Source organism: Cibotium barometz, chromosome 15, assembly GCF_041138505.1.
Source record: "Cibotium barometz isolate CiBa-2024 chromosome 15, ASM4113850v1, whole genome shotgun sequence".
Lineage (NCBI taxonomy): Eukaryota > Viridiplantae > Streptophyta > Polypodiopsida > Cyatheales > Cibotiaceae > Cibotium > Cibotium barometz.
Window position 1 is genome coordinate 47,609,178 of NC_141060.1, and position 15,926 is coordinate 47,625,103.

Here is a 15,926-nt window from a genome sequence, read left to right on the forward strand (position 1 = left end):
ATAAAATATGAATAGAGATCGAGCGAGCCAAGAGTGCTAGTGCATTACTATCACATCGACGAATGTGGTAGTAGAACACTATCATATTGACAACAGCTACACTGCTTTTGGTGCATGCACCAAACATTTGAAAACACGATAGAAACAGTTTTAGACACCAATTCCATATTTTTGACAAACACTTCGCGTATCAAGAACTACTACCGACTTTTAAGCTATAGACAGGCTCATGTGGACAAGATCTATATCGGGTAGAGGGGAATGTTAACCCCATTCAATGGGTTAACAACTGCTCTGCATTACATATGAGAGCAACATGTAATGGCACTATAAACAATTGTAATCTTTATGAGAAGTTGGCCATGTCCGAGCTTTATCTAGTTAACTCGAGTTGGCGTCCACATGTGAATAAGAGGTAGTTCTATATAAGTCATTTTCTCATATAATGGACATACACAATCCCCCTAGGGTGGATCACAGATAGTGAGCAGAGGATGCAATGCTAAAGGCAAAGGAGTGCACCTCTGATCGTAAGATGCACATAGTGGTTTTGCCCTTTCCTGTGCTAGGTCACATAAACCCATGCCTTTCCATAGCAAGGTTACTGATTCCAAAGGGTTTCACCTTCACCTTTGTGCTCCCAGAAGTGCTTGCGGCCAAGTTTCAAAACACTACTGGGTCTTCACCCATCCAGTTTGCCGCCGTCCCTAGCGATGGCCCTTTGTTTGCAGAGGTCTCTGGCCCCTTTCCATTTAATGCCTCCATTAAGGTCATGCAAAGCATGCGCCCAGGCTTCGAGAACTTTCTGCGAAAGCTCTCCTCTCCACCATACGAAGTCTCTTGCATCATCGCGGACTGCTTTGTTACTTGGAGCCAGCAAGTTGCCACCCAATTCAACATACCCAGATTCGCCTTCTTCACAACAAACGCCCATACCTTAGCGGTTATGCTCCACGCGGATGCTCTGATCTCCAAAGGATTGGCTCCTGTACAAGGTTAGATTTTCCTCTTCTTCTAGGTTGTTAATAAAGTGATTAGGTTATGTGATTGATCAAGTAAAATAAGTGCTTGGTTTAATTTAGCAGTCCAACTAGGTTCTTTGAGCAGTCTAGGAGTAGGGAATTGCCACTGGGAGGCCATTGTTTTCTGTGGATGACTCCATTGCCGTGTTCGGCAAGAGTCTTAGGGATGACACACAAGCTCCCCAATTATAAGTCCTGGGGGGGCTCGCAGGTGGTGTCTAACATAGATTCTGGCTTAGAGATACTCAAGCTAGATTGCTTGCATTTCAGTAATGGTGGTTCCACCTTGAGGGGCCTATCTCCTGCAATATTTGATGAGAGAATTCAACGACAAGTGAAGTCCTTTGTTGAGTGCTCACCAAGAGACATGACAGGGACACGACACACGACTACTAGATATGATTACATAACACATAACACGCGTGGATTCTTAGGGATGACACACAAGCTCTCCAATTATAAGTCATGGGGGGCTGCGGGGGTGGTGTCTAACATAGATTCTCATATAGAGGTACTCAAGCTAGATTCCTTTTTAGTAATGGTGGTTCGATCTTGAGGGGCCTATCTCTTGCAATATTTGATGAGAGACAAATTAATGACAAGTCAAGTCTTTTGTTGAGTGCTCACCAAGAGACATGACAAGAACATGACATACCACACGACTACTAGATATGATTACAAGTACATAACATATAACACTTGACTACTAGACATGGTTACAAGGGAACTTGTGATGACTAGACATCTTTTCTGAGATCTAGAACATGGCCATGACGATGGCTCGCCCAAGAGTGTTTAGGCACTATTCCCAACACTTAGCTAGAATGGGGGGAAAGTTTGACTCGTGACACGGTGTGTGGATTTTGAAATAATACATGGATCCTTATGTGTGGGCCTTGTGGGCTTGAGGCTTGCACATGGTGCGAATAGGTGATGGATAGACCACTTCACATAGTATTGGGCATGGCGTATAGTTCCGTGAACTCCCCTTTACCAACCAATCACCCAAGACCGCACAACTAACATCAAGTATGCCTCATATTTGTCACAGTCCAACCTTAATATTATACATCAACCAAACGAGCCCCAAAATGTTTTTGCCTTTATTACCTAATCACATCACACAATGGGAGTGTAGACTTCGACTCTAATTGTCCAAAGCTTGCATATGCTTATGTCACATGCACTTGGCACTGTAGTGCATGGTGACAAGATGGCTCCTCATCAGTGCTCCATTGTACAACAATAGAACCCTTTAGGATTTGATGTTGTCGTATGCCATGACTCCATTGTAATCCTCAGTCCAAGATACGTTAGGCATGAGCTATTTTCAGCCCGACCCTTGGTCTTTCAAAGGTCTTGTGTTTGGCTTATCTATAGTCCCAAGTCAGTCATACATTCATTCTCTCCAAAGATAATAAAGCAAATACTTCTAGCAATAGGAGGGGGCCCTTCAGTGTCTCTCTGTCACCATTTGGTCTATCTCCATTTCTGGAGCCACTTCTATGGGACTGTCACTCCATAGAGTGACCATATTTGAACCATGTTCACATGTGGCCAGGCCAGTGTCCCATGTGAAAGGGTCCGTCATTTGGTGTCACATGGACGAAAACCAATTTTGTGTCACCCGTGTGACCAGTATTGTGCCATATGGACAGGATCTTGTTGGCTGCCACCCATGTATGACCAGGATTGCGTCTTATCCATGGGACTGTCACTCCATGGTAGGACTGATATATTTGTGCGGACCTTGTCTATGGGATTGTCACTCCATAGGCAGGCTCATGCCAGGACTTATGTTTTGCCTATGGGAGTGTCACACCATAGGAAAACCAGGACTTCACATTTCTGTCGCACCAGTTTTATGTCCGACAAGAAATCCTTGTACAAGTTTCATGAAAGGGAGATTTCATCCATTATATGTGCACATGGATTTATGTTTGCATACAATGTTTTCGCATGACTTGCTTTCGTGTATTTGCCTGCAATGTCGTGCCAGTACACTAGACGGGGACATCCCTAGTGTACCGTGGGTATGCTGTCTGCTGCTGATGATTTGGTGTGGCGTGTGAACAGGTGGTAAGTATTATCCTTTTTGGCCTTTTTAAATGTAAAATTCCTTAAGTAATGCCAACTTTAATATTTATAAGGTTGGGTGTTCACACACATTTAAACATTGGTTGGATATTTGCTTTAATGTGGGTATCCAACATTATTAAAGTTTAATAATAATAATGTAACAAGTATTGCATGAATAAATTCCTTTTTCCCACATGTGGATTGGGAGAGTGATTGATGGAAAGTACCCATCTGGAAGCTTGCACCCGCTTGCCATTGTACCTGCCTCTGTTTTTGCTGATCTAGTACTCGACTGCACCTGCTGTACTAGCGTGAATTACATGTATCCGAGTTTATCTTTTGTCCTATACCCGATTGTACTTGTTGTCTTGTACTCGATTGCACCTGTTGTACCAGCTTGAACTGCATGTACCCAATTCTACTTGCTGTCCTATATCCGACTGTACCTGTTGTTGGAGTACTTGATTGTACTTGTAGTTGTACCAGCATCTACTGTTGCCAGAACCCGCCTACAAAGTTGTACCAGTTGTTGTCTTGTACCCGGCTGAACTTGCAACTCTTGGACCCGCCTATAGTTTGGGAGTGCATTAAAAAGGGGATGAGCTTCTCTCTTGAGGATTGAATTTGAATCTTTGTCAGGTATTTATCTCTGTATTTTCAAATTCAATTATTATTAAAATTAAATGTTGTTTGCACAAGTCTTGTCAAGCAAAATTATCACATTCCGTTGCCTTCATTAAGTAAGGCTACTGGGACGATGACTTTTTCCCATGATTACACTAACCGCGCCCTCACATTTTGAGGAGGCAGTGAAGGGCATTTGGGGTATGAGGAAAACTGGGAGCAATGCTGATTCGGGAGCACCTAAACTCTTCATAAATGTTAAGAAAAGTGAGTTCTTCCTCTCAGAGATACACTATTTGGGGCACATCGTATCCAAAGAGTGTGTAAGAATGTTCAAGGTCATACTCAGTTTTGATGAACATGATGTAAAAGCATCGATCTAGAACTCTCATGGCTAATTGGAACATAGGATTGATGTGCCCTTGAGCACGAAACACTAGCATGATTGCATGTTGAAGTTCTTAGTAATTATAGAGGATCGAGCTACTAGTATGGACACCATGCGCTCTCTACAAGCTACATGTTGGGATTTGAAATTAATGGATGTGAGTTCAAGTCTTGCCAGTTCCTAGTAGTAGTCTACCTCCTTGGGAGCTACTGTGATAACCACTCAAATCTTGAAACAAAAGGAAGGTCGGTGATAATGCACAGTGCAGATTGAAAAACGAGACTCATGGCATCATCAAAATGAGACTCGTGGCATCATCAACTCTAGTAACGCAGAGCGATGAAGGTATTTTTGTTTTTCTATGCTTTGTTAAGAGTTGTGTTTTATTTTCAAACAAAGTAATGGACACTTTAAACACTCAAGGTGTGTCTTTGGGCCACTTTCGATAACAAAAGTGTTATTTTGAAAATGGGGAAGGGCACATTCCTTATGTTTATTATTTTTTGGGAGACCCATCATACTATATGTATGGTTTCTTGATCTTGCGATGATTGAAACCATTCGGAATTGACCAGAGTTGCAAAATGTACATCAAGTGCGTAGCTTTCTTGGGTTATGTTCATACTATAGGCGATTCATAAGGCATTTTGCTAATATTGCCTCGCCTTTGCATGATCTCACAAAGAAGAAAGCCACCTTCCAATGGACTTCGAATGAGCAAGATGCCTTCTTGCAACTCAAGATGCCTTCTTCCAACTCAAAAATGCTATCATTTGTGGGCCCATTTTGATTGTTTCCGACTTACAAAAGCCATTCACGGTGGAATGTGATGCATGTGGAAATTGTATAGGAGCTGTCCTAAATCAAGAGAGTCATGCAATTGCTTATGAGAGCCATCGATTGCATGACATCCATATGGACATTTATGAAAAAGAGCCCTTGGCTGTAATTCATGCCTTAAAAATATGGAAGCATTATCTTCTTGGGACCAAATTTGTAGTCAAGACAGATCACCAAAGCTTGAGGTACGTTCTATCTCAAACAAAGCTCTCGGAGAAGCAAATGAGAATGGCAAACTTTCTTTCCACGTTTCATATACTCCAAGAAAGAAGAACCTACTAGCAGATGCTTTGTCCAGAAAGCCATATATTGCTGCAGTTTCAGTAGTCTCTCATGGGGACTTATCTACCATGCGTGATTTGTATCATTTTGATGTTGATTTTTTCCATATATGGACTGATTTGATGGCTGGTCACTCACATGCCTCTTATGTGATCAAAGAGGGTTACCTTATGAAGGATAATTGTCTCATAGTAACAGGGGACGGAGGGGACGGAGGGCCGGGACGCGGAAACGCTGTCCTGAATCGGCGATTCGTTCCGGCGTAGACTGGTGACGGAGAGAACGCCTTGGGTAGATGCGTCACAAGGGGACGCCATCCCGGGAACAGCAGAACGGGACGGGCAGGTCGGGGACGGGACTAGAACGGGACATCGTTTTTTTTTCGTTGTTTTTTTGCGCCGTTTTTTTCAGTATTTTTTTCCGCTTTTTTTTTCAGTATTTTTTTTCATTTTTTTTTTTTGCCTTGTTTCTTTTTTTTGTTTTGTTTGGCTTCTGCTCGTTGCAGCTACCCGCTGCTTTCCTCCCATTGGTGGTTCGCAGCTACCCGTTGCTTTTCTCACGCTGGCTGGCCTGGCTGCCATCACCCATGACCTGAGCCTATAAGGCTTGTGCTGAGTGCTCTCCTCTCTCTCTCTCTCTCTCTCTCTCTCCCACTCTCTCTCTTGGCTAGCCGCTCCACTCTAGAGCTTAAGGCTTAAGCAACAAGCGCTCTAGTCTCTCTCTCTCTCTCTCTCTCTCTCTCTCCCAGTGCCCACGGCCAGGTCCTACTCCCTTGTTAGAATTTCATGGTGCTCATGCTAGATCAAATATGTGGAGGAGAGAGACTCACAAAATACAAGAAAAGATCTTGCTTATTAAGTTGCTCAAAATACAACAGCTTCATGCTCATAAAATGCCTTCTAGCTCCACCTTTAAATAGGTGAGCTAGTGGACCATAAGTCCATTCACACACACACCCTTCTTCTCCCCTTTTACATAACCTTAGTCTCTTAATACCCCTCCTCAATACCAACTATGAAAAAATTGGAATAGGTGGTATTGGACATAGGATGCCTTTATAACATTAGGCGTACAAGGTTAGGAATATAGGTGTGGTTACATTGAGATTTAAAACAATTTCTCAGTGGAGTTAGAGGCTGATACAAAGTTAGCCTTTGACTCTTTGTTAGGACATTTGGAAGTGATATGTCCCGTTTGTTTACACTTGTTACATTTCATTTTGTTGGGATATTTGATCCAACAATTATTTGCCAAATGATCCACCTTTTTGCAATGGACACATCTTACTTTGATAACTTGATGTGACAAAGCTTGTTTGATATTCGATGAAGTTGTTGCATTTGAAGATTCGGCTCCTCCCCCTTTGGCCTCTTTTCTTCATCAAGACAAGATTGAATAACTCCTTCAAGGGTGGGATTAGGTATGTTCTTCAGGGTGGTGACTAAGGTGGGGTACACCTTCTTGACTACTTTTAGCAAAACAGCCACTGCATCATCTTCATCCATTCTCGCATTCACTGATGCAAGTTGAGCCATAAGGCCCTTCAAGTGAGAGATGAAGGCTCCAATGCCATCTCCCTCTTTGAGTTCCAAGCTGAAAAATTCAATTTTAATTGAGATCTTGGAATTCTTACCATGAGCTCCATAGAGCTTGTCAAGCTCATCCCATTTCTCCTTTGCAGTCGAAAGCTGGTCCACATGGTGAATGAAAGCCTCATCAAGATGAATCATGATGATGGCTTGTGCTCTCTCATCATCTTCAATATCTTCAGCCTTAGTACAATCAATAACCTTAGTGCCGGAGATGAATGGCCAAAAACCTTTGGACATCATCTTGTACTTGACAAGGACTTGCCAAGTGTGGAAGCCCTCTCCTGAGAACTTCTTAATTTGGGTGTTGTTCTTTGACATTGGGTATTGAAGGAGATTACTAGAGAGTAATGGGCTGATTTATGAAGAAGAAAAAACCAGAAATTTGATGTTTTGGCTTAAGTAGAAAGAGAAAGGCTTATGAGAGTGCAACAATCCTTAATCAAGCCAAGGATGTTGCATAAAAAGGAGATTAAGATGGTGAAGTTTATGGTTTAGCACTTAGGGTTTGTGCCCAACCACTAATTCTGATGGAGATTAGCTTTATTAGTGTCAAAGAACACTTTGTTCGGTGATTAAGATCACCATTAGTGTTTAGCAACACTATTAGTGCTTAAGAGCACATTTCTAGCATCTAATGACACTTGCATGGGTGATTAGATTCACCATTAGTGTTTAAGAACACTCTTAGTGTTTAGAAACACTTTGGAATGGCTCCCCTTTGCTGGATTAGTAGCCTCATTAGTGTTAATCAACACTACTAGTGCTTATAAGCACACTATGTATGCCCACAACATCAGAGAATCTGGAGCAAAACACTTCAAGAAGCACTTAAGAGATTTGAAGCTAAGAAGAGAGGATTAGTGCAAAAAAACCATTGATTTTGAAGCTTTCATGGAAGCTTCAATGGCTACCAAGAGAGCAGCCTGGTTTTTTGATTGTAGCGCACGCGTGGAGCAGCCATTTGGGGCTGAGATTTGAGCTGTAGATACTTGAGGTTATGGGCTTCAAAAGCCCTAAGCCCAAATAGCCTATAATCGCCTACAGACGGCGAATGGCTGTACGACAGCAGCCGCCGCAGATTTCGTGCGCCGGCTTGCTCAGACGTTAATGCCGTGGCCTCCAGAGGTTAAACTTGTCAATTGGTGGTACGAAACTGAGTGCCCGGAGGTCTTCTTCAAGTTCTTAGTTGAAATCATGCCGAGATTCGGCCTCCTCAAGCTGCTGGAGGGCCTCCATTGGCTGGGGGTAGATGAGGTGCACTCTAAAAACCACTTTTTTGACCTATTCTACACCTTGCAAGTTGCCTAGCTCTAGATACCATGTTAGAATTTCGTGGTGCTCATGCTAGATCAAATACGTGGAGGAGAGAGACTCACAAAATACAAGAAAAGATCTTAGTATTAAGTTGCTCAAAATACAACTAAGCTTCATGCTCATAAAATGCCTTCTAGCTTCACCTTTAAATAGGTGAGCTAGTGGACCATAAGTCCATTCACACACACATCCTCTCTCCCCCCCACTCCCTCTCCCACGGGCCACTCTCTCACTCTCTCTCTCTCTCTCTCTCTCTCCCCCACTCCCTCACTCTCTCTCTCTCTCTCTCTCTCGTCTCAACCCGCAAGCTTTCTCTAGGCTCTAGCCTCTCCCACTCTCTCACTCTCTCTCTCTCTCTCTCTCTCAACTTTCACCCTCTCTCATGGCATCTTCTTCACAAGCAACCTTCGGCTCCGCACGTCGTGGTGGTGCTAGAAGAACTGATGGTTGGTCATGGAGGGAAGAGGTTAATGCCAACCGCCCTGGAAGTGGAGGAGGTTCGCCCGTGGTCTTGAAAGCTTTGCCCCTATAGGCGGACGAGTGGGTCAGACAAAGTGAGAGTCCACCTTATGCATGAGTACGGGCACGAGGTTCGATTTTGCATGGGAATCACATTGAAGAAGAGAAGGGAGCTTCTTGAGCGCATTGTCGGGCATGAGGCTTTGAGGGCTGCACGGCTGGCACGTGTGGCTGTGGATCCTGCAACATTTGTGACACCACTTGAGGGGTCTGTTTTAGGGTCAAGGGGTGCATCTACCACATCTACACCACGGCCACATGGTGTAGGTTCCTTTGTGATGCCCACACCCGCGCGGCGACAGAGTACACTTGAGGGAAGTTGGGATCCTAAGAAGAAGAAAGAGGTTGATACAGGTGTGGCTCGTTTCTTCTTCCATGACCATATTGCTTTCCATATTGCTAGGTAAGCCTTGAAAGTTGACTCTTCCCTCTTAACATGATTTTTCTAAGTTTCATTCTTGAAAGTTCACTTGTTTCTTTTTGTAATCAGATCCGAGTACTTCAAGGCTATGGTGAAGAGGATTGGGGAGTATGGTCCAAACTACACCCCCCCCTCGTCAGAGTCTCTGCGCACCACATTGCAGGAGAAGCGCCTTGTCGAGCAAGCTGCAGAGAACACAAAGTGGCTATGGGCAAAGAATGGAGTGTCACTCATTGCAGATGGATTGAGTGACACACGAAAGCGGTCCATCCATGGTCTCGTTGCATATTCTCGTGGCGAGATGGACTTTATTGCTTCACATGATGCCTCAGGGACAAGGAAGAGTGCAGACGTGCTTGCAGCAGAGTGGGCAAGTGGCATTGAGCTCATGGGCCCGGAATGTGTGGTGGGTTTTGTTACAGATGGCTAGGGCAGCTGGAGCTATTATTGAGGGCATGTATCCACACATGACTGTGTCATATTGTATGGCACATTGTTTGAACAATCTTTTAAAGGATATTGGAAAGAAGTCATGGATTGAGCCAATCATTCAGGAGGCCAATCAAATGGTCACATTTGTCTTGAACCACCAGTTCCTCCGCCACGAGTTCTCCAAGAACAGGAGGGTGACAGAGAGGTCAGTGATGGTTGGAGGCATATCTTGGATTGTCTAGTGCCAGATGGAGGCATTAGGCACAAAAATTAGAGACCAGCTTGCTGCATACAGGTCCTTTCGTGGTGCTTTTGGTTGTGCGGATGCACTGGAGGATAGGTTGAAGGTTGGGGCTGCTTTGTGGTGGGAAGACGGTTCAGATGGGCCTGAGCTGCAACACTTGGCTGTTCGCATTCTCAGCCAAGCTATAAGCTCCTCCTGTTTGGAGCAACTTTGGAGTTATTACAGCCATATTGCATCAAAGAAGAGGAATCGCCTTGGTGTAGAAAAGGCCAATGATCTTGTCTTTGTAAGCGCAAACTTGCGAATGCTTTGCAAGGGTGCGACTGCAAAGGCAGATCCCTTTACTCAGTGGGAGATGGAGCAGGAGGAGGAAAATGAGCAGGTGAGACACAACAGAGCCCAGAGGATGATGCCACTACCTTTCAGAGTGGTCATGTAGGCAGCCATGATCATGACGCCAGTACTTCTCATGCTCGAGCCTCCGATTGAGCATTGCATGCTCTATGATTTATCATTGAGCTATGTTTCATTGTTTTTACTTTTGAGTCTTGACTCAGCACTTTATGTGCATTGTAGACACTAGTCTTTTGTTATTTGATAGTGATCGTCATTCCATGCTTATATATTGGTTTGAACTTTGTCGGTGTACTTAAGTCTTATTAGCGCCTGTTCGGTGTTTGCGCCACGTATTGCACATTTAAAGTGATGCCTTGAATGTGCAAAGTGTAAAAACATAAATGTTATTTTATTTAGTGTGCGTTGTAGTCAATAAATTGCATATTCCATATGCCGTCCCCGTCCCCCCCGTCCCCGTTCCCTACCTCTTGCCGTCCCCGTTCCCATTCCCCGTCCCATGTTACTATGAATTGCCTATGTGTGGTGAAGGATATGCATCCAAAGGTTATGGAGGAATGTCTCGCTCCACCTTATGCTGGTCATAGAGGTATTTTACCCACCACACGCATGATAGAAAGACATTTCTTTTGGCCAAACATGCGTAAAGACATTGAGGCTTATGTACGCGCATGTATTACTTGTCAAAAGGTGAAATTTGATAGGCAAAAGCCTCCAGGTTTGCTTCAGCCATTGCCTATTCCCTTGTAGCCATGGGAAAGCATTACTATGGACTTCATTATGGATTTGCCTAGATCCCAGCATGGGAATAAAGCTATTTGAACCATAGTTGTCAGGTTTAGCAAGCAAGCTCACTTCTTGCCCGTCAAGAAAACCATTAAAGTTGATCATATGGTGAAGCTTTTCCTTGCTCACATATTTAAGCATCATGGTATGCCTAAGTCCATTGTTGGGGATAGAGATCCCAGGACTACGAGCCTCTTTTAGAGAGCTTTATTTGATAACATGAGTACTAAGCTTGAGCTCTCATCTGCTTATCATCCCCAAACAGATGGTCAAAGTGAGGTTGCAAATTTTGATGTGTTGGATTTGTTGAAGTGTTATGTGGCAGAGCAAAAGAGTGTCTCGGAGAAGTATCTTCCACTTGTAGAGTTTGCCTACAATAACACAGTACATGCCTCCACGGAAAAGGCTCCGTTTGAGATTATTTAGCAGAGGGATCTTTCCACCCATCCTTCATACAAAGGATGAGATTTTTGCAACCGATGAGTATGTGCGTGACTTGGATGTAGCCTTTGCTCAGGTGCGGACAACCATTGCAAGGTCACAAGACAAGCATAAGAGGGCTGCCGACAAGCATAGACGGGACATGCAAGTCAAGGAAGGTGATTCGGTATTGCTGAAATTTAAGAAAGCTAGGCTTCGGAAGTGGCCATGACGAGAGGGATCATATCCAAAGCTTTCTACTCGATATTATGGACCCTTCAAAGTGATTGAAAAGATCAATGAAGTGTTCTATAGGCTTGCTTTACCCAGCCATTGGAAGATTCACAATGCTTTTCTTGTGAGTCTTTTGTGGAAGTGTGTGGGGCCAGATCCGGAAGAGCCTGTCACAGAAGATCCGCCCAAGATTGATGAGCTTGAGGAGATCTTCTAGCCAAAGCAGATTGTATTTCACAAGGAGAGTTACTACATGGGAAGCTTTCCAGGAGATACCTTGTGAAATTTAAAAACTACTTACCCATTGATGCAAAGTGGGTAGATGAGGATTACTTTGTCGATTACCCGCAGCTTTTACAGGCATATCTTGAGGCTTTTCAGTTGAGGTCAACTATTTAGAAGCCGAGGGGGATGTCACCATTTGGTCCATCTCCATTTCTGGAGGCACTTCTGAAACCGATCCCGTCAAGTGGGAAAGACTCCGTTGGACACCCACACGCTTAATAGCACAACTTTAAAACCACAAATTTGAAATGGACAACTTAATACAACTTGAAATTGAAATGAAATGAAATGGAAAGATGGACACCAGCACTGGGGCCGGAACGGGCCGACCCCTCCCCTCAATATATGATATATTTATTGGGAGTATTTAATAAATACAATGCTCCATGGGTTCCAAGAACCAGATAACGTCCATGTACATATGAAAACAGTACCAAACAAGTAGGCTCGAATTTCGATGTAGAAGCTCGAAGCAGAACGACCACTAGTGTGGTCCAATCGCTACGGTCCTGTGCTTTCACTGGACTCCGCGGAGAGCGCCTCACTGGTGTTCCGAGACCACGCACAAACAGGCGCTCTCATACTAACGCCTGGCTCTCCCGATCTCAGCACCTTTGGACTGAGGTTCGCCAATATAGCTTGGACAACCCGGCACCGAACGGGTGTTGGCCGAGCGGGATGAATCCTTTATCAGATTTAAATATAAAATACTTTACTCAAATCTGAAAATCACTTACTTGTAGTTGGTTGATAGAAAACCAATGCTTGTGGAGTTTGTGTAGAATATGAAGTCACCCTTGTTGAAGAAATAGTTGCCTCGTGAAGTATCACCAAGACAAGTTCCACCACAAAGGGCACAGCCGCCTGCTGTGAGAGAGAAACATCCACTTGCAAGGGAGGAGAGAGACCTGGCTGCTGATTGGAGATGGAGTGCACAACCTCTTGCCTGATTGGAGATGGAGTGCACAGTCACTTGCAGAAATTCATGTGCAGCCAAGAGTTTGCATGAACAGTAGAGAAGCATGAATAGTAGCCAGTCGCCTGCAAGGGAACATGGGGAGGTGCAACCAGTAGAAGATGGGCAGCCTGCAGGTACTGTCGCCTGGCTGTAGCCTCAAGAGGAGATACGCCTGGAGGAGCAGCCGGCTGTAGTAGAGCCTTCAGGTGGTAGCAGCCGCCTTTGTGTAGGCAAAATAGCCAAAACAGCCTGCAGGAAAACAGGCGCAGCAGTACAGGGGAAGATGGCAGCCGCCTGCAGTTGCAGCCAGCCGCCTGGGGAGAGTATACGTGCAGTAGTAAAGGGAGAGATGGCAGCCGCTTGTATGGGTGGTGAAGCAGCCGCCAGGTGCTGTAGACGAAAGAGCCGCCAGCCAAGGGGATCGCCGGTTGATGAATTCAACGCTAGATGGAAGCGATGGATGCCCACGCTTGAAGGAGAGAAAACGATTGATCCCCTACGCTTCATGGATGAAGCCTTTTTTAATAAAATTAATGTGGAGTTAACTTAGGTGATAACCCACGCATGCATGTGGGGGATTAGTGGGGGTAGGTGACCATGCCCACCCCCACACTCACTTAAAAGTGGGGCTCCCCACCTTGGCCCCTAAGTGGGTGCCCACTTTTAAATAAGTGTGAACACCTAACCTTATAAAATAAAGGGTTAGAATATAAAACATTAAAACAACAAGTGCGACATACTTACCACCTGTTCACATGCACCAAAACTCGTCAGAATACAGAGCAGACTTCACGACTCACTGGCAGGCGTCCCCGCTCAGTAAGTATTTCTTCAAGCAGGCAAACACACAAATACATGTCATGCGAAAACAGTTTCAAGCATGCAAATCATGTGTGCATGTGCAAATAGTAACATGGACATATCTCCCGTTCATGGAACAAGTACAAAATATCTGTCGGCACAAAACTGGCACGACATAAAAACATAAAAACCTGGTCTTCCTATGGAGTGACAGTCCCATAGGTAAGACACAGTTCCAGGCACGAATTTCCCTATGGTGTGACAGCCCCATAGGCAAAACACGGCACGAATATTGGCTCTTCCATGGCGTGACAATCCCATGGGTCGAGCACAGTCCAGGTCATACACGGGTGGCACTGGTCTGGCTCCCGTCCATACGACACCATCCTGCTAACACACGGGTGGCACCAGTCTGGCTCCCGTCCATGTCAGCAAAATACTGGCCTCTTCACACGAGACACTGGCCTGGCCTCAAGTGAACGAGACGCAAAAACTGGAGATGGACCAAATGGTTGGCCAATTGGTGACATCATTTCACACGAGACACTGGCCTGGCCTCAAGTGAACGAGACGCAAAAACTGGAGATGGACCAAATGGTCGGCCAATTGGTGACATGATATGGTATTTTAAGCTTTTTTCTGAACACTTGTAAACTTGGCTTTTCAAGAAATTTGTGGGTTAAAAAGCCCTAGTTTTCTGATGTTTCTGGATGTTTCTGGGTGCATGCTTTTTGGAGGAAACTTACTTTTTCTGGGACAAACGTACTCAAATCAGCCCCTCGTGTATAAAAGGCTCACTGTTTGTTAATCTTATGAGCATCTCTGTCTTGCAGAAAAGTGTGCTTTTTCCTTCATAAGTTCGTAAGTTGATCGCATGCCTACTACATCCTTTTTACGAGCTTTTTACTCTTTGTTTGCTGCAAATTCTGCATCTTCTACTCCATGGCGAAACAAGCAACAACTTTGGGGGATCATGTGGATGCTTTTGGCAGCCAATCCACAATGTCATATGGTTATGACCGACCATTTGGTCCATCTCCAGTTTTTGCGTCTCGTTCACTTGAGGCCAGGCATCATGTCACCAATTGGCCGACCATTTGGTCCATCTCCAGTTTTTGCGTCTCGTTCACTTGAGGCCAGGCCAGTGTCTCGTGTGAAGAGGCCAGTATTTTGCTGACATGGACGGGAGCCAGACTGGTGCCACCCGTGTGTTAGCAGGATGGTGTCGTATGGACGGGAGCCAGACCAGTGCCACTCGTGTATGACCTGGACTGTGCTCGACCCATGGGATTGTCATGCCATGGAAGAGCCAGTATTCGTGCCGTGTTTTGCCTATGGGACTGTCACACCATAGGGAAACTCGTGCCTGGAACTGTGTCTTACCTATGGGACTATCACTCCATAGGAAGACCAGGTTTTTATGTTTTTATGTCGTGCCAGTTTTGTGCCGACAGATATTTTGTACTTGTTCCATGAACGGGAGATATGTCCATGTTACTATTTGCACATGCACACATGATTTGCATGCTTGAAACTGTTTTCGCATGACATGTATTTGTGTGTTTGCCTGCTTGAAGTGTTACTTACTGAGCGGGGACGCCATCCTGCTAACACACGGGTGGCACTAGTCTGGCTCCCGTCCATGTCAGCAAAATATTGGCCTCTTCACACGAGACACTGGCCTGGCCTCAAGTGAACGAGACGCAAAAACTGGAGATGGACCAAATGGTCGGCCAATTGGTGACATCCCCCCGGGCTTCTAAAGAGTTGACCTCAACTGAAAAGCCTCAAGATATGCCTGCAACAATTGCGGATAATCTGCAAAATAATCCTCATTTACCCATTTGGCATCAATAGGCAAATAATTCTTAAACTTCACAAGGTATCTCCTGGAAAGCTTTCCTGCAGGTAGCTTTCTCTCCTTGTGAAAAACAATCTGTTCTGGCTGGAGGATCTCCTCAAGCTCTTCAATCTCTGGCGGATCTTCTGTGACAGGCTCATTAGGATCTGGCCCCACATATTTCCGAAATAGACTCACATGAAAAGCATTGTGAATCTTCCAATGACTAGGTAAAGCAAGCGTGTAGGACACTTCATTGATTTTGTGAATCACCTTGAAGGGTCCATAATAGCGAGGAGAAAGCTTAGGATATGATCCTTCTCCACCTGGCCTCTTCCGAAGCCTAGCCTTCTCAAATTTCAGCAATACCCAATCACCTTCTTTGACTTCCATGTCCCTTCTATGCTTGTCAGCAGCCATTTTATGCTTATCCTGAGATCTCGCAATGGCTGTCCGCACCTGACCAAAGGCAACATCTAAGTCTCGAACAT

General features: G+C 44.8%; 1 protein-coding gene across 1 annotated transcript in view; it reads left to right on the forward strand.

The window, feature by feature from the left end:
• The first annotated feature begins 462 nt into the window (after positions 1-462).
• LOC147631385 (7-deoxyloganetin glucosyltransferase-like) overlaps positions 463-15,926 on the forward strand; it is a 35,514-nt gene continuing 20,050 nt past the window's right edge. Inside the window, exon 1 of the mRNA XM_086809786.1 lies at positions 463-995. Within this exon, the coding sequence (XP_086665912.1) occupies positions 500-995 (496 nt within the window). The 5' untranslated portion in view covers positions 463-499. The remainder of the gene's footprint in view (positions 996-15,926) is intronic.